This window comes from Phoenix dactylifera, chromosome 17, assembly GCF_051530095.1.
Source record: "Phoenix dactylifera cultivar Ajwa chromosome 17, Ajwa_hap1_PhDact_Kaust_v1.1, whole genome shotgun sequence".
Classification (NCBI taxonomy): Eukaryota; Viridiplantae; Streptophyta; class Magnoliopsida; order Arecales; family Arecaceae; genus Phoenix; species Phoenix dactylifera.
The window spans coordinates 19,923,870-19,941,475 of NC_143206.1; the positions used below are offsets into that span (position 1 = coordinate 19,923,870).

At 45.8% G+C, this 17,606-nt stretch overlaps 2 protein-coding genes across 4 annotated transcripts; one reads left to right on the plus strand and one right to left on the minus strand.

Moving 5' to 3' along the window:
• Positions 1–880: 880 nt before the first annotated feature.
• On the plus strand, positions 881–5,726 carry LOC103722538 (uncharacterized). Its single transcript, XM_017846524.5, has 3 exons — positions 881–1,243; positions 2,288–4,968; positions 5,074–5,726. The coding sequence occupies exons 2-3, from the start codon at positions 2,446–2,448 to the stop codon at positions 5,212–5,214; spliced, it is 2,664 nt and encodes an 887-aa protein (XP_017702013.2). The 5' UTR covers positions 881–1,243; positions 2,288–2,445; the 3' UTR covers positions 5,215–5,726.
• Positions 5,727–8,097: 2,371 nt separating this feature from the next.
• On the minus strand, positions 8,098–12,529 carry LOC103722536 (uncharacterized). Of its 3 annotated transcripts, XR_005514611.3 has the most exons (5): positions 11,867–12,523; positions 11,332–11,700; positions 10,165–10,781; positions 8,609–8,682; positions 8,098–8,516 (listed from the first exon to the last, which is right to left on the minus strand). XR_005514611.3 is itself a non-coding variant. In XM_039133137.3 (4 exons), the coding sequence occupies exons 1-4, from the start codon at positions 12,161–12,163 to the stop codon at positions 8,670–8,672; spliced, it is 1,296 nt and encodes a 431-aa protein (XP_038989065.3). In that variant the 5' UTR covers positions 12,164–12,523; the 3' UTR covers positions 8,098–8,669. The 3 variants fall into 3 exon arrangements, 2 of the variants coding, with proteins under 2 accessions (XP_038989065.3, XP_088569413.2); XM_039133137.3 differs by having other exon boundaries at positions 8,098–8,682; XM_088713287.2 differs by lacking the exons at positions 8,098–8,516; positions 8,609–8,682 and adding an exon at positions 9,271–9,735 and having other exon boundaries at positions 11,867–12,529.
• Between the last annotated feature and the right edge of the window lie 5,077 nt (positions 12,530–17,606).

Consider the following 17,606-nt stretch of genomic DNA (forward strand, 5'->3'; position numbering starts at 1 on the left):
TGACAGTGCAGCGTGGACAAATACAAGTGGGTTAACCCCTTCAGGCAGGATGTTATTGGTGTTTTTTTTTTTTTGTTATTCTTATCGCTATTCGAATGAATTTAAATTTCTATAGTGCATCATCGTATGATTCAAAAATTGCAGCTCCACTTAGGTATGCTTTGAGAGTGGTGCTTGGTCGACTCGGTTAGAGAACGGAATTGATTGATCGGAACTGTGCTCCGAGCAATAAAATATATCGGACCTGCAAAGAAAAGAAAAAGAAGGGCAACAAAAGTTGCCAGACTATATCTGACAGAGTTCCTCCGGTGTTCGGGTCAGAACAAGTTTCGAGAAACTATGGCGATCCGTTTAATAAAAAGTGGAGGTAAATGCTATAACGAGAGTACCAGAAGGCACTCCGGATGCGATTTATAGAGAGCGAAAGTTGGTGCCAATTACCAAAAAGAACGAACATGCACGGGTGCACCTTAACTGTTCGTTGAGCGATGACTGTTTGTATGGTACGTACGTGAGGGAATTGAACTAGACGAGGCATGTGTCCATAGGCCAAGCTCTTTATAGTGTATTCAGGGAAGGCCATATGGCGAGTTTTTATTGGTTGGCTGATTAGATCTGCGACAGTAAGATCTAAGGAGCATCGAGATGGAATAACATTATATTTTATTTAGCGACCATAGTATTTCTAAGAAGAAATATTGTTGGAGTAATTTATGGGCTTGGCTACGGCCGGTCCGCTTCGGCGATTGCCGGCTATAATTGAAGATGCTGCGGAAGAGGATCGCTGGAGGAATCCTAAATCCTAATCCTGCGTGGCCGGCTAAAGATGACTTTAAAGTGGGCCTTGTGAAGAGCGAGAACCACGTGACATCACAGGGGTCTTCGCGCAGAGTCTCGAGTTTCAACGCGAGGCGGGAGTGGCGGGCCCACCTGGTCCCTGGGGGCGGGGGCCGGACGAACAGCCGTCCTTTCGGTTCCCACTTCGCACAAAGCACCGAGCTCGACCAAACGCCATATCCCCAACCCCACCAACCAGACATAACCAGCTCCCATTTCCTCTTTGCTGTGATTCTGTCGCTCGCTTTCTTGGTGTTGATTGGTTCTTGTGGTCGAACGGCGGACCTTCTCTTCCCATTCTCTTCTTGGCAAGACGAAGGCAGCCGAAATTCCGAGGAGAGAGAGAGAGAGAGAGAGAGAGGACCAGCTCTCTTCTGCAGAGCCAGAGAGGGGAGGCAGATCTGCGGTATGCCTCCATTTCCCTGATCTCAGTATCTTTCACATTTAATTACTGTCTCCTTTATTTTACTTTAGACGATGTTTTCTTGCCATTCTTGAAGAAGTTTTGTGATTCTTCTCTTCGATGTTGATATATTTTTGAGTAAAAGGAAGGGCTTCTTGTAGGAGTGGACTTGGTTACGGTAGTGCGAAGCAAAACAACGGATGATCCTCGTTGAGATTATGGGAATTCAATCCGTCCCTCGATCATGATTTCTTAGGATTGTATTTGGCTTCGATTTATTCGGGCTCTTTTGCTTTCTCAAGTAGATTGTCACAACGGGAATAGTGAATCGAGAGGGCTGGGCTATCTAGTGTCCTTACTTGTTGAGTATGTTTAGCTTAATTTTGTGCTTCTTTCTTCGTAGATCACAATGTCACGTAGACAAGTTCAATCTCTGATTAGGGGGCAGAATGAGGGCATGGTGATACCCTTTTGATCTCAGTCTCTTTCACGATTAATTACTGTCTCCTTTATTTTTCTTTAGACGATGTTTTCTTGCCATTCTTGAAGAGGTTTTGTGGTTCTTCTCTTTGATGTTGATATATTTTTGAGTGCAAGGAAGGGCTTCTTGTAGGAGTGGACTTGGTTACAGTAGTGCGAAGCAAAACAACGGATGATCCTCGTTGAGATTATGGGAATTCAATCCTTCCCTCGACCATGATTTCTTAGGCTTGTATTTGGCTTCGATCTTTTTGAGACCTATCTAAACCCTCAAATTCTAAAACCTCAAGAATCTCTAGAATGTCTAAAATCTCTAAAAATTTTTAACAGAAAAGACAAAATCTCTAATGTTTTTACCCCATCAAAAACTGAAAAAAAACATATGGGTCTTTTTGCTCTTCTTCACTTTTGTGCTTTAAGTGGCACCGGTCAACTCCTAAAATTGATTTTACAATGATCTATTCTCTAAATTCAGTCTCTGTGCTGTGAAAACAACTCAATGAATGATGCATTGCAACCCTTGTACAACTTTTAAGACTCAAGTCTTGTCTTTTTTTATATCTTCAGCATTGCAGCCTGGCATGTTGAAGTGATTCACAGCTGAGAATCCGTCCATCTCTCTTAGCTTCGGCCGAGGGAACAGTGATGGAAGTCTATAGATCATCGTGAGAGATGATTGCAAGGAAGTGAAGCAGATTGAATTGCCACATTAGATATTTGAAATCATGCCTTCCATTATAGAGACAAATAAAACAAAGGATGCAGAATCCATGGTGACGGAATATAATTCACCGGACAAGAGAAGTTCACTTCAGCATCAGTCCCCAAGATTATCGAAAGAGAGGGAGTTATCCCCCAGGCAAAGCAGGAATATGAAATTGCTAGAGAAGGATAAGGCCTTGAAAACTACAAAGTTCAATAGACTAACAAGTTCAGATAAGGGGGGCTTGATCTCACCTATGCCCTTGCGGCCATGGCCTGGTAGGAAATCTACTGGGATCGAAGAGCCAGTAAAACACATGTCAAATGTTCCAGGTTATCTCCAACACATGGAGAGAGGATATGATGTTCAGGAGAAGGCACTGAATTTTGGAGTCCTTGATTGGGGGCTTCTTGAGAAATGGACTTACCAGCAGAAACACATCGTTCATGGGGGAAGTGGAAATTCTTCATCTAGTAGTAACGAGTCCTCATCATTTTCGACATTTGTGTCATCTTCCCAATCTCGTAGAAGCACAGCTAGCCCCCTTTCTCAAACAGAGCTCTCTGTTCCTATGGATGGTCATTGGAATCCATCTGTTCTAAGTAGCCGAAATAAGTTGATGGAGGAGGAAAGATCTGGGCGTGTTTTGTGTTTTTCTGGTTCAGAAGCTTCACCCATAAAATTTCCTTCTGGGCATGACCGGCAACTTGATTCAGATTATGGTACCAGTACTGATTGCTTGCGGCTCAAGAATGGTAAAGACGGAGTATGTTCAGATGGCGAAGCCATATTCCAGAATGTATCCCTGCCTCCAGATGTTGGGAATTCATGTTCGACATACAAGAACTATGATACCTCAGATTTTACACATAAGGCTGCAGAGGCACAAGATTGTAGATCAAGTAAAGAAGGAAGGTGCCAGGGCTACCATAGCAGCCTACTCTCAGCCAAAGATTGGCTAGAAAAACAATGCTTAGATGAATCACCAAAGAAGGAAGGCATGCGGGGACATCTACAGCAGAGTGTTCGTGCAAAAGACAAAAGCTTTGAGTTCTCTGTATCTAATGATGGAAGGTCAATAGAGAAAACCCAGAACAGTCCTTCAAATAGCTCTCCTGAGATTGTCCAATCTGTCTTTCAATCTCCTCATGTTCCCCACTCATGTCCGCTCCCTTGTTCCATTTTGGCTGATGAACCTTATTCAGCCAGCATCATTCTGCAAGAAAATGAAGTAGCAACCACTAAATCGAGTGGTCCAATTGTGAAACACAACCATGTCACTGGATATTCTTGTGATCAATCTGCATTTAGGGCTGATAGATTAGGTCAAGGTGAAGCAAAAGAAGCCAGTGTAACAGGAAGAAAATTGCCTGACCATCTATCCAGTGCTGGGAGCATAAGATCTAGTTTACGGGTAAAACAATCAAAATCTATTACTTACCCAGATAAAACTGATGGAGATAAAGCAACCACTAATAACAGAGGTAGGCACAGTCCATTGAGGAGGTTGCTAGATCCATTACTGAAGCCAAAGCATCACAGGAATATTTCTGCTCCAATTGCAGCCCTGCCCATTCACCACTCTTATGAATTAAGTGACGCTGATAAGCCTTGTATACAGGAAGAATTAGCATTATCATGTGTGCCATTCGCATCATTGGATACAGGCATTAATTCCAATTGGCAGGCAAATGGAAACCCAAACTCCTCAAGCCCGCTGCGCACCGACATCAGTGGGTCACTTCAAGGTAAGGGGCAGGCGGCATCAATGAGACATGCACTTCTGCAACTTGCTTGGAAGAATGGTCTGCCTTTGTTTATGTTCTCATCCAATGACAGCAATATTCTCGCAGCTACAATAAGGAAGAAAAGCATCTCAGATAAAGACTGTTGTGAATGCATTTATACGATTTTTTCTGTGCCTAAAGTTAAGAAGAAAAGTGGGGTGTGGATTAACCCTGGAAGCAAGAGTAGAAAGCGTGGCTTGCTCTCTGATGTTGTGGGCCAAATAAAGGTTTCATGTTCCAAGTTGACCAACTATGATTCCAGGAGTCATTCTGTCATAAGAGAATTTGTTTTGCTTGGTGCTGAACCATTACCGACATCCCACGAACCTGTTGGTTCCCCATTCAGCACGGAGCTCGCAGCTGTCATTGCTGAGGTTCCTCAGGAGAGGCCAGGAAGTCATGATGTTAATGTACTACGCTGCAGCAAATGCAGATACCTGTCACCAATGAATTCGGCAGAAAGTTTATGCTCCTGCTGTGGACAAAATGGTCTGCAGATTGAGCAGAGGAATGATGATTCAAGCTTACCTACTCTCACAGCCGTACTTCCAAGTGGGGTTCATGGCTTGTCAGGTACAGGAGTGCCATCCCCTTTGATCCAAAGATGGAAATCCGGCGGAACATGTGATTGTGGAGGTTGGGATGAGGGTTGTTTGCTAATGATTTTAACTGACAAGTTCCAAGAGAAGAGGAGCCCCGCTTCAGCCAAAGCTTATTGCAAAACAGATGGTACTCACCGATTTGAATTGTTCGTTCAGGTATGCAGATCAAGATCTGTCATTTGCTTCCTTTGATATATCTACTGCCAGCTGATTATTATCAGTTGAACTTACTGCTCGCTTTTATAATTTGATCTTTCTCAGGGCGAATCTCTTGAAAACAGACATGCCTTCAGCATGATTTCCTTCAAAGAGGGCCTGTATACAGTTGATTTCAGGGCACCCATTGCTTTATTGCAGGCTTTTGCAATTTGTATAGCAAACCTCCACAGCAGGAAGCCTTGATCACTCAGTGGAAGCACCTGCCTTGCAGGAACGCGTCTTTGCTGAGTATGCAAGAAGGAGTTCTGAGATCTTGCAGGAGGGAGATCCTGCAAGTAATGTACCAAACCATCCAGCTCTTTTCCCTGTCGGAAGGGCTTAATTGCCTCACTGATCATTGGAGTGAGGGGTATGGTATTTCGGCTTGTGCTCCTTCCGACTGCTTACGAGTTAATAGTGATGATGGATGGATCATCCCTCTAGTTACAGCTATCTTTTTTTGGTAAATGTTACAGCTATCTTCTATTTGCTAACATACCTTACCAGAGCTAGAGAAGATGACTCCTGTGTGACCAAAATGTGCGTTACAGAGGTTGGCATCATATTGTTCTTGTTTCTTCTTAAACTTGGTTTTATTATGTTGTCATATAAATATTAACAGCAGCAGAGGAAACTTCTTCACAATAGGAGATGAGGCATCTTGATATCATATTACCTCATGAAAAAATTGGAAAGAAATTTTCTTATGCACTCAAGTTTCAATGTTTTCACTTAGACCACCTCTTGTTAAAAATATTTTAAATCGAGTCTTTCAGGGTAATTATCTGATGCACTGTCATACAGCTGTGGCGTAGCCTAATGCTATTAATTATAAGCATTAAAAGTCAAAGTGCTTTTGGTTCTAAGAGGATCTAGGGTGGTACTTGAGAATCCTATTAGGGTTAAAAGTCTAAAACTAAACCTCTTCTTCCCTTGCTGTCCTAATCCAAGCAAAATCAGCCAAGATGAAACGAGATCTCCCACAATCAAAGTAGAAATCGAACCTAGAGAGCATCTTCGGGTCATTCCTTCATCATGTCCTTATCCTTTGGTCTTGCTATTGAAAGATAAGCTCATGGGTTCACCTGAAATTCGAAGAAAATATTTTTTTTTTACCTTTTATTGTTGACAAATAAGGCTCGGCTTGTGACATTGCTCCCAAATTTTCTTGTTTTAGGGCTATAGGTAAAAAGTGGTTACCTTAACTACGCATGGTGTTGTTTTTTTTTTTTTGTGTGTGTGTGTGGTTTTTGCTCTGTTTTGGGGATTTGGTCTTCATTTTTGTGACAATGTTTATCATGTTTGCTTTCTATAAACATAGCGAGTATATTCTCTTTGGACCCCTGATATTGTATCTATGCTTGTTGTTTGCATGCTCTGAGACAAGATGGAGTGGATGTCTCATGCTTTGATAAATTATTGATTATCCCCAAACTATGAGACATTATGTAGCAATGGTGGTAATTTAAGTTGGGCTTTGATTCTATTGCAATCGAATGCTGATGTGGTCCCTAGCATGTTAATCGTGGTTTTTTGTCATGAAATTTTGTAGTGCCTCCTTTGCTTGTCTGTGGCATGGGTGTTCTTTTTGTGGTTATTGCTCTATTTTTGTGGATTTTGTAGTGGAAGTACTTTAGCTCCCTAATTTATGGAAAATTGACTGCTAATATGGTCCCTAGCATGTTAGTCGTGGACTTCTATCCTAAATTATTGTAATATCTCCAATGTTAGCCATAGGTTTTTATGGTAACCTGACTCCCATTATTTGTGTGGCCCCTCACTTGTCAATAATGTTATTGTTGCCAATATAACTTTTGCGTTGGTTTTAGGAAAATTGTATTTTTCCTTCTTTACTTAAAAATGCATACTTTTTACTATTCAGAATTAGATATTGAGGTGATTACAATTGAGTTGCATCATGATGGTTCACTATTGTTCTTCCCATTTATGCAATCCAGAATTAGAATGCATTCATATATGTAAAACTATCTTTACTTTTAGGTCCTAAGAAACTATTTTGGCCTTAGAAGCATATTGCTTGTGCCTCCCTAAGGGATACTTCACAAGCCACCAAATCTAACTAGATCAGGACCAAGTGCATAAATCTATAATTCTTTATGTGGTAGACTAAAGTAGAGATAAACATTTTGGAGTGATATTTATTGGGCTTATGACTGTAATTTAGTTAAAGGGCGTTGGTGATTGGCTTTTGTGCTAGTTCTGAAATTTAGCAGGGAAATAATTATGTTTCTGGTGTTAGCGTACGTGCTATGATAGTAAATGTAAGTTTTGATGTACAATTGCTAATTCTATGAGTAGGACATGAATAAATTCATTTATGGTTAGACTAAGAAAAACAGGATGTATGGTTGGAAACACTGAACTAATGAATTTTGCTAAGACTTAAAATCACAAAAAAATCACTGATCTTGTATCTTGTTCATGTACCATGTTTAAACCAATTTGATTTTTCGATTTCAAATGCATTGGATTTCAAAGATCAAATGTACAGTGTGGATTAAATAGTTTGTTTTTGACTCAAGTTATAGTGCGGATTTATTGTCTGTGTATTTAAGCTCCAGCTAGTCTGATTTATTTCAGCATCAATTTGCTGTTGGTGGATGGGATACTATATGAAATGGATTGGATTGTCTCTAAAAGGTTATGAGATGGATTGGATTGACCGGGAATGGTTGAACAATTGCAATGTAGTTATCTATGATGTAGTTTACTTATGCTACTGGAGTCCCTTAAAGCCTGACATTAGTAGCCTCTCAAGTAGTTACTAAATCCTTTAATCTATTTTCACTTCAATCTCAAGTAACTGAATAGTTACGCACGCAGTAACTAAAATACTCGCTTCTTTCTGGCGACACTCTTCTGGCGGCTAGCTTCTCCAATCTTTAGTTTACTTAAGCTTAATATAAGCTTCGATTACTCTTAAGTAGTCTTAGTAATATATCAGTAGTTTTAATAAATAGTTTATTTATACTAGCTTGTGGTTGGATTAGATTCAGTGAATCATATGATTTCAATCTGCCCGTCGCTCTTTATTCATCTTGACATTTGTTTTCTGGAATCCAGGTGTGCATTCAGGTCGACAACTTATTTTTCTTTGCACTCAAAAACCCTGCACCTGAGTCTTACATGCACCCACACCATTGTTACACCATACGCATAATACCACATACAAAATCTCTAATACTCCTCATTGCACCTGAGTCCGCGAAACCCTCAACCTCGCTAACATTAATTCCTAAGAGTAAGAGTATCATAAGGCAAGCTCACTTTTGCATCCCAATTCTAGCTCAATGCAAGCACTTCCCTTGTGAATAGCCATGATGCTGCCAAGTACTGGGTGAGGCATTTGTTTGTCTCTGCAGGTCCAGGTCTCACCCTCTAGCTTTATGTTCCGTTGGATCAGTAGCTTCCGTATTTCTCTCGCGTGCAAACTCGTTGGAGGATCGTACCGTGAGAATAGCCATTGCCTCGGTAGCCTGCAACAACTATTTGAAGAAGAACAGGTAAATGGAGAAGAACAAGGCGTCAACAGCTTATTTGAAAGGGTGTCGTCTAGGGTTTGCAGCAGCCATTGTACCTCAAAATAGGACACCCCTAAAAGATCGGCCAGGATTTGCAGCAGTCCATGAGCTCTGTAGTCAAGATCTCCTTCTGCAGTGGCAAAGACGATCGGCATTAGTTGCAAAGATGCCAGAGCTCTTGCTGAGCTCTATGGTAAAATATGGTAAAATCTCTTTTTCCTACTCTCTGTTGCCTCTTCTACTTCTTACCAAAATCTTTTTTTTAGAGGAGAATGCTGTCTTTGGTTTGTCCCTTGGCACCATGTCTTTTACGCTTAAATTATCTCTTTTACCCTTAAATGGGCCAGATATAGCTACAAGAATCTACGGGCATTTGAGGGAATTATGACTTAAAATTAGTCGAGTGAGGGTCGCTTGACGTCTTTATGTTAACAGAGATCGACAGATATATCACATTACATCTGAAAATTGACCTGAGGATCATGATTGAAGATTTTTAAAAAAGAAGGGCCTATATAAAAAATGCTAAATTTGAGGAGGTCAAAAGTTTTTTTTTTTCCCCTAGAAAACAATCCTCATTACCATACGTTATTTTTGCAGTGGAATGATAAAAGAAACCAAAGATTCTTTTTCTGACACAAGACAAGAAGCTGTTGCGTGCAATTTTCACTACATAGATATAGTTGTTTTTTTTTTTTTTTTTTTGCTAAAATAGATATAGTTGTTTCGTTTGCCCTCTAGGTCAAGTCCATTTGATTTGAGTGGAGGCAACTTAAAAATTTGCAAACCGTTGACATTGAGATGCGAGAATCTCTTCCTTCTTGGAAACTCTGATTATGATCGTATGCTGTCTTATAATTGCAGGATGTTCCTGATTTTGTTTTTGTACTTAGTTTGATTGCTCTCAACAACCAATTAAAGCTTTCTGCAGGTACCCTAGACAAAACAAAGTCAAGCCAAATTACGTTTGTGCAGGTGCAAATGTGCACGTTATCCTCCTTCATTTGTCCAATCAATATGCACGCAGACACACTGAACTCTGTTCAGAGCAGGGCACTGGTGATATTGCTCAAATTCTATCCGACTATATTTTAATAATATAAAAATATAAAAAGTGTAGATCAATTCGTTCGATTCATGATGATGAAAGACGGGAGCTAATCTGCCATAAAGAGCTAGAAATCTGCATACAAAAAAAAAAAAAAGGTTCACCAAGATGGTTTTGGTCGGTCTCTTCGGATATTTAAATTAGGCAGAATTTTGATATAATAGTGAGAAATAGCAAAAAAATAAAAAGTATATTTTTTGGACCGTTAGATCTGAATTTAGATGCTCGGCCATACGGTAATTAATATTGTCTTGGATGCTTGATGTATTGCTCGGTCTAATCCGTCAAGCATAAAAAATAATAAGAGCGCGGGGCAATGCTGACATGCACAACTAAACTACGAAATAAATCGTCATATCGTGATCCGGTATGATGTAAAATATAAAAGACAGGTACAAATATGCCGGAGCACCATGGGCACGATGGAATTAATTTCTGGTCCTGAACAATGATAAAATCTTACGGTAGGTGTTGCAATATTTACAGAATTACAGAGATCATGACCTGCCATCTTCCTCGTGCGTTGGATCCGAATCCTCTACGTCGAGTGCAGCAACCTTGGAATGGCCAATCCTTGGGAGGGCCTGAGCTCTGGTAGGTGGACGCGAGCTGTTCACCATTGCATCGCAGCCTGGCTTCTCCTCTTCCAGGTCCCCCGGAGGCAAGAAGCAGTCCACGGACAAGCCCCGTATATTAAAGTCTACCTCTTCGACGGCCCACGCCTCTTCCATGCGCGTCCTTGTGTGCCCATCATCGTCGGAGCCGCCGAACCGGAACAGAGATGCAGTGGTGCGCCCGGCGTGCGCGATATAGATGCCATCAATGGGCCGGTAGTCTTCGACGAATGACTCCATGGTGGTCTCCCAGTAGGCGCTCTCCTCGCTCGCGGATTTGATCCGGAGGAGAAGGGAGTCTTCTAATTGGACGAGCAGGCCGGTCCGCTGGCTGAAGTAGCCCCACACCGAGTGCCTGATGATCTCCACGCCGCCGCTGCTTCGGGCTCGCAGGGCCGCCGCTTGGGCGTCCAGCCTTAAGACGAAGCAATCCTCGCCGTTCACCGCCTTCTCCCCGAGGCAGACAGCGTCGGAGAATAAGCTGGCCGTGGACCTTGGATCGAGACCCTGCGATGATGAAAAAGTCCATCGGATTAATTGGCCGTGACGTCGTAAAGTGGACTTTTTGTCCGAAACCTACTGTGCTGCGCCCACGGAAACCGGCGAAACAGCGGACATCCCACCCACCATGTGAGCTGTCTGCACTTGGCACATGGCTTCACGTTGGGCGGTCGTCCTCCGTTTAGCCTTCTGGCTCGAGAACGTACTCGATGCCGTGTACAAACAGATGGCAAGACGGCGGCCCACTTAACTCTGACAATTGGTATACGTAACAACTGAATCCAAACGTGATTGACATGCATTAATTTTGATCAACGCGGTCTAGTTTCAGGGTCTAATTAAAGAAGGGTACCTGCTCTAGTGCTCTCCTCCTCTACAAGGATCAAATTTTAAGTAACTCCTCCTACTTGCTAAGATCGTATCGGGTCAAGGCTTAGTCTCAGCAGGGTTCTAATGTGGGCGAATAATCGCTTAACCGGCCCGCTGCTTAATTATGATTAAACTAACGCCCCCATGGAAGCAGCAGCATGTTAATTTTGTTATGTCGTGTTGTTACCTGAAGAGCTCGGCGAAGGGGTCGTGGAGGTCCCCTAGAGGCATGGGACTGGTGCCATGGTGTTTGCCTCCACGCCACCTTGCCGTCGCTGCCGGCGCTGATCTTGCGCCCAGCCACCACCAGCTCGAGGCACCACAGGTCCGGCTTCTTCTGCCAGAGCACGAACCCTCCCATCTCCCCTCCCGGTCCACCTTTGGTCACCTTCTTATTGGTAGGGCCGGTGTCATTGCCGTTCGCCGTGAGGAGTACTTCTGAGGCTGTCATCCTAACTTTCCCAATGGCATACATACTATTCACCGAGTTTAAAGCCTGCTCCCCGCCTGACGCTGCGATGTATTGCTGTATTATGTATTTCGCCATCGATGCCTCCTGCCATTTACACGGAACAAAAGGAGAGTAAGGAAAAAAAAAAAAAGAAGAAAAAGAGGGGGGGTGGTTATAAATTAGGAGAAGAACACCTAGATGTTAACATCAAGAATAGCTGTTTTTAGCACTGTTCGATAAACGTTAACATGCACAACGAAACAAGTCTTACAATAGGGTCCTCCGCTTTGATGTGGTGGCTGATGATGGATTTTTGGGCTTGGACGGGGAGCGGGACGAGGGGCGCACCGATAACGCCGAGCATGAGCTGGAGGAGCTCGGCTTCTCGGCCGAGAGAAGAGGGTGCAGGACGGTCTACATGGGATCGCATCCACGCCTTCATGTTGGTGTACAGAGATTTGTGGCTTCTAGAGTTGCCTCCGGACGAGAACATCTCTTCAGGGATTGGGACTTCGAGGACGGTGTCCAGACCATCTTCTCGGTCTAGGTTTGCGCTTAGCTTCCTCATGGAAGAAGAACCAGAAGAGATGCCGATGGAGACGCTGCAAATTATAAGTCTTCTTTGGCTTCTTCTTCTTCTCCACTTTTAACTCTCCATAGGGCTTGCCCCTGGTCGACAACTGGGCCCTTGCTGACTCGCTCTTCGATCGTGGCCGCACGCTCTCTTTCCTTTCTTCCTTCCTTTCTACCGGACGAGACTGACTTCGGTGTGCTTTATTTAAAGCGTCTTCCGGGTTTCTGCTTTTGTACGTTTCTTTTGTGTCCGTAAAGTCTTTCGTTTTAGACGTTGGGACACTGGTGGCGGGTCCCCAACGTAGAAGTAACCAAAGCGGCCGGCGTTTGATCAAGAATCAAGGGCTGATTGGTCTAATGATGGTTCCCCATGCTGTCGGGGTTGTTGGGATTCTCGCCGACCTCCCGCAATTTGACAGCTAATCCTGGAGACCTGCGCGCTCACCTTGCCATTTAGGCGCCTGATCTCCGCTGAATATATATATATATATAGCCTTAACTTATCCTCAAAAATTATTGTGCGTATATATATATATTGAATGTTAATTTATATTAATCATGTTGGAAATCAAGCTTGAAATTGAGCTTGAATTCAAGCTTGGATTAAATTGAGAATTTACAATTAAGATCTATATTCGGCCCGGTTCAAAGTTAAGCTCAAATGAAATTAATAATAGTAAATAATAAATCATGCTTGAACAACAGTAAACGGAGCACCGGCCAAGGGCAGGGACGGAGGCGATGAGGCGTAGGGTGCCCTTAACATCAACAAGAATTAAAGTTATGCATGTTCTCTCTCTCCCCACCCGCACGCTGGCATCTTTAAGTAACAAGAGGCACGAAACCATGTATACTTTAGGGAATGGCTTAGAGGTAGAATCTTATCCCCGTTGAGATTGCGCACCGACCACAAGGATATGCGAGGAATGTTTGGAAGCTTATCATAATATGAGATGATGAGCGTTGCGTTGGAGGCTGAGATCATATACAATTAAAGAACATGATAGTTATTGCTGTTGAACAATTGTTGACGCGGTCGGTGAGGATTATGTTCAGAACGACCTGGATTTGCTGCCAGTCTTTGTGTACGATGATAGGCCGAGGCTGAGCTGTAATATATAAATGCTAGTTTGAGAGAATTTGAATAACTTTGTGCATCCTCAACATACTCCTATTAGTTGGTCCGCCATGTTGGCTAGGATGTGCTCCGTACCATGGATGGCTAATTTAAAAGCCGGCGAGATAGAGTCGATCGAGATTGTGCCTTCCTTCTCGCCGTGGAAAGAGGGTGCAAAGCAAGTCTCATGGCGTCCTCCGCAGCCGCAACCCCAACATTGCTACGATCCACGGGAACCGTCTCCACCGTCCAAGCGTGGCTTGCAACCTCCACAACGAGCATTGGTTGACCTTGACGAGATTTTCGGCGCGGGCTCCAGAGAAGAGGGTTCCGAACATTGAATCTCGCGGAGGCTGCTTTCAAGACGTATCCTGAAGAAAATTGAAACGTATAAAGTTGTGTTCCATGGGTGATTCGCCACCGCCTACCAGTTTTTTTTTTTTTTTTTCCGCTTTGCCACCGCCTACCAGTTTGCTTCAAGATTTCCATCACACAACGCGTCCGGATTCTTCCAATTACAGCATCCAAAAATTAAGACTCTGAATCATATAATTAATTCAACTTAGAATGCCGCACGAACGTAACTTTGATATCTCTATGAAGAAGCGAGGAGAATACGAATTCTACCAGTCTCTTTGGATTGCCTCGTGTTTCGTCGACGAACGAGCTGCACGGTATTTCGTGCCAGTCTCTTGAATTCTACCATCTAACTTTGATGAGAGTGAAATTAAAATTAATAAATATGTACTCAGATGGGTTCCCAAGCACAGCATTACCACTCGGCCCAATACCCAAGCACTGTTTTTTTGCAAGCGAACCCATTTCAAATACGACGGGCCAAAGGCCCACATGATGGCTGCTTTGGCTAGGAGTCGCTTCCTATGGAGGATATGCAAAACACCTCGTGGCACTCCTGAGACCTGATACACACACACACACACACACACACACACACACACACACAAAGTTTAATTGGGCTCACAACTATGCATTTGGCTATTTCGTAATCAACTGAGCAGCATGTATGGCAACAAATGCTGGGAGAGGGTTGCATCTTTCATGCCATCATTCATTTGCCTGCCAAGTCACGACAGAAAGGCGCTCGACCGAAGGGCGCCGACCAGAGAGGCGCCCGACCGAAGGGCGCCGACCAGAGAGGCGCCCGACCGAAGGGCGCCGACCAGAGAGGCGCCCGACCGAAGAGCGCCGACCAGAGAGGCGCTCTACTAGAAAGCGTCGACCAGGGGCAATCCCGCCACAGGACATTCCGCTAGGCGACCTGCTCGGCTCGGCACCTCTGCTAGGCCCATGCCTTAGCCGAATATCCAATCACTGCCTAATCCTCCAACAGGTCCGACGACCAAGTACGTAACTCCACTACAACCTGCCACCATCCCTAAGCCATCAAAGCACAGGATCTCCACAGGAACTCGGCATGACCTGTCATTAATGCATAAGACCCCCTCGGGCCTCCGATGCACTCAGTCATTAAATGAACACAGCTCAAAACGATCTCCGGATCACTGAACCATCAGAGCGTATGGCTCTCCCTGACCGCCGGTTCATTCGATAATAAATGCACTTACCATCCACGGACCCCAGGTCCACCATAGCCAGCGGTTCAACCACTCCAACAGGTCCGATCGACCGTGACAACTCCCTGATTCCGGTCCGATTCGGTCCCGTTCTCCACTACGCCATTAATGGGCCAAATCGTGCCCAATTATTACACAAGAGGATAAACCTCCTGTCACCTCCCAGGTAACAAAAATCCTCCTATAAAAGGAAACCTGGAGGGAAAGGAAGGGGGGCCCCGAGAGAGAGAGAGAGAGACAGAGAACCCTCCTGGACCGGATAGAAAGAAGTAAACAGCATAGACACAAGGGAGGGGACGATCCTCTTCATTTTTCCTTATCTTATCCAAATACTCTCCGGCCTGCTCTTTCCACATATTCCCCCTCTAACTTAAGCATCGGAGGGCCGGCGCCGGAGAGCCCGGCCACCGGCTTTTTTGCAGGACAGGCCAGGACGCACTCTTCTCCGCTCTCTCATCCCCGCAGAGGACGCAGTCGGCCGGCGCACCGCCGTCCGCCCTCCCGGCAGCGGAGCTCCTCCTCCCCTGGTTTCGCGGCGGCCCCCGGGTCCAATTTCCAGCAACAGTTGGCGCTAGAGGAAGGGCCCGAGTTTGCTGCCATGAAGCTAAGAAGCAAAGGGGCTTCCAACGCCTCTCGACGTCCTCCACCCAGTCCTGAGCATTCCGTCCGGAACTCACCACCTCCGGCCGAGTCAACCCCTCAGGTTCGGCTGAAGCAGTTTGATGCCCTGGTGCAACAAGTGCAAGCCTTGGCTACCGTTGTCCAAAGCTTGCAACCCAGGGGCATCCCAACGGCACCGCCTCCTCCGGCTCCAGCTCAACCGGAGCCTCCTACAAGCGGACTTCCCCATCGAGGTCGGGACTCCCAAGTCCAGGCCTCCCTCTGGAGAGAGCATCCAGCCAGAGGCTACGGAGGCTGGCCACAGCCTTCAGAAGCCGAGTCGGTTCCAGGGCAACCTGCGCTCGAACGAACCGCTGCAGCGATCCTCCAGAATAATGAACTCGACAAGAAGGTCGAGAAGCTGGAACGCCAAATCCAGGCGCTCCACGGGAGAAAATCAGGACGTGATAACGACTTCGAGTTCACTACGAAGTCTCCTTTCTCCCCGGAGATCGAAGATGAACCGGTCCCACTACGGTTCAAAATGCCCCAGGTGGAGCCCTACAATGGCAAGGCCGATCCCCTGGACCACCTGGAGAGTTACCGGGTCTTAATGGCCCTACAAGGAGCCTCGGAGGCCATGATGTGCAAAGCTTTTCCGGCGACGCTCCGAGGGCCAGCCCGGCTTTGGTTCACCGGGCTGAAGCCGAGTACTGTCTCTTCCTTTGAGCAGCTCGGCAGACAATTTGCTGGCAACTTTGCCGCCAACCAGCCCCAGTGGCGGACATCCGACTCCCTCCTTGACATTAAACAAACTGAGGGAGAATCTTTCAAGGAGTACTTGGACCGGTTCACCGCCGCAACATGGGAGATCCGGGAGCTCGACCAGTCAATCGCCATGTCGGCATTGAAGACTGGAGCCCGGTCCTACAGATTCCTCTTCTCGATCGAGAAGAATTTTCCCACAGACCTCACTGAAATGATCACTCGGGCGCGGAAGTATGCCAAGGCAGAAGAGGCCGTGGTAGTTAGGCGGGGTGGGACCGAGCAGAACCCCAAGAAAAGACGCCGCGAGGAACGCGGCCGGCCCAGAAGCCCGTCTCCACGACGAGCTAAGAATCCGCCCCGCCCGAAGAGTCCACCCCGGTTGAGAGGACCGCCACAGCAGAGATCACCACTCCGCCCGAGGTTCCCACTGCAGGCCCGAGCACCCGAAAGGAGGTATGAAAAGTATACTCCCCTCAATGCTCCTCGGGCTGAAATCCTCATGGAGATTGAGAGTCGGGATGGCATCCGGCTCCCACCTCCGAAGCCAGACACCAGAATCCGGCGTGATCTCCGGAAGTATTGCCGTTTCCACCGGGATCACGGCCATGATACCGAGGATTGTTATCAGCTTCGAAATGAGATCGAAGCACTCATTCGCCGAGGGGTGCTTGATCGGTTTGTGCAAGGCCGGCGTGAAGGGAAGAAGCCAGCCGAAGGAGCAGCACAGCCTGAAGGTTCAAATGCCAACGGGCCCATCGCCGGCGTCATCAACACTATCCGAGGCGGGCCCTCGGCGAGAAAAGCCTCAGGAGAAGAAGCCTCCTCGAAGCGCCCGCGCACCACTGAAGCCATCTCCTTCTCTGATGACGATCTAGAGGGAGTCGAAACTCCCCATGATGATGCCATGGTCATCTCCATGATCATAAATAAATTTGATGTAAAACGCATCCTGGTTGATAATGGAAGCTCGGCGAATATTTTGTATTTTGGTGCTTATTGTAAAATGGGGATGACAAGAGAACAGCTACGGAGGACGAATGCTCCGCTAGTTGGATTCACTGGGGATTCAGTTCCAGTAGAGGGCGAGATCGACCTTCTGGTCACAGCCGGGCTCGCCCCACGTAAAAGTACCGTGGGAATGGGCTTCCTTGTAATACGCCTGCCCTCGGTTTACAACGCCATCCTCAGAAGGCCAGGACTCAACGCCCTCCGAGCAGTGGTCTCGACTCACCACCTGTTGATGCGATTCCCCACCAGCCAGGGGGTCGGTGAAGTCCGAGGGGACCAAATGGTGGCAAGGCGATGCTACCTAGCGACCCACGAGGCAAGACGACCAGCCGAGGTGCCTGCCCCAACGA

Bases quoted from the DNA above. Each gene is read 5' to 3' on its own strand.
- LOC103722538 (XM_017846524.5), top strand. From the start codon at position 2,446: ATGCCTTCCATTATAGAGACAAATAAAACAAAGGATGCAGAATCCATG. The intron at 4,969-5,073 runs GTATGCAGATCA...GATCTTTCTCAG, and splicing joins GATTTGAATTGTTCGTTCAG to GGCGAATCTCTTGAAAACAG.
- LOC103722536 (XM_088713287.2), bottom strand. From the start codon at position 12,163: ATGAGGAAGCTAAGCGCAAACCTAGACCGAGAAGATGGTCTGGACACC. The intron at 11,701-11,866 runs GTAAGACTTGTT...TGTAAATGGCAG, and splicing joins TCAAAGCGGAGGACCCTATT to GAGGCATCGATGGCGAAATA. The intron at 9,736-10,164 runs GTCATGATCTCT...TTTTGTATGCAG, and splicing joins ACGCACGAGGAAGATGGCAG to ATTTCTAGCTCTTTATGGCA.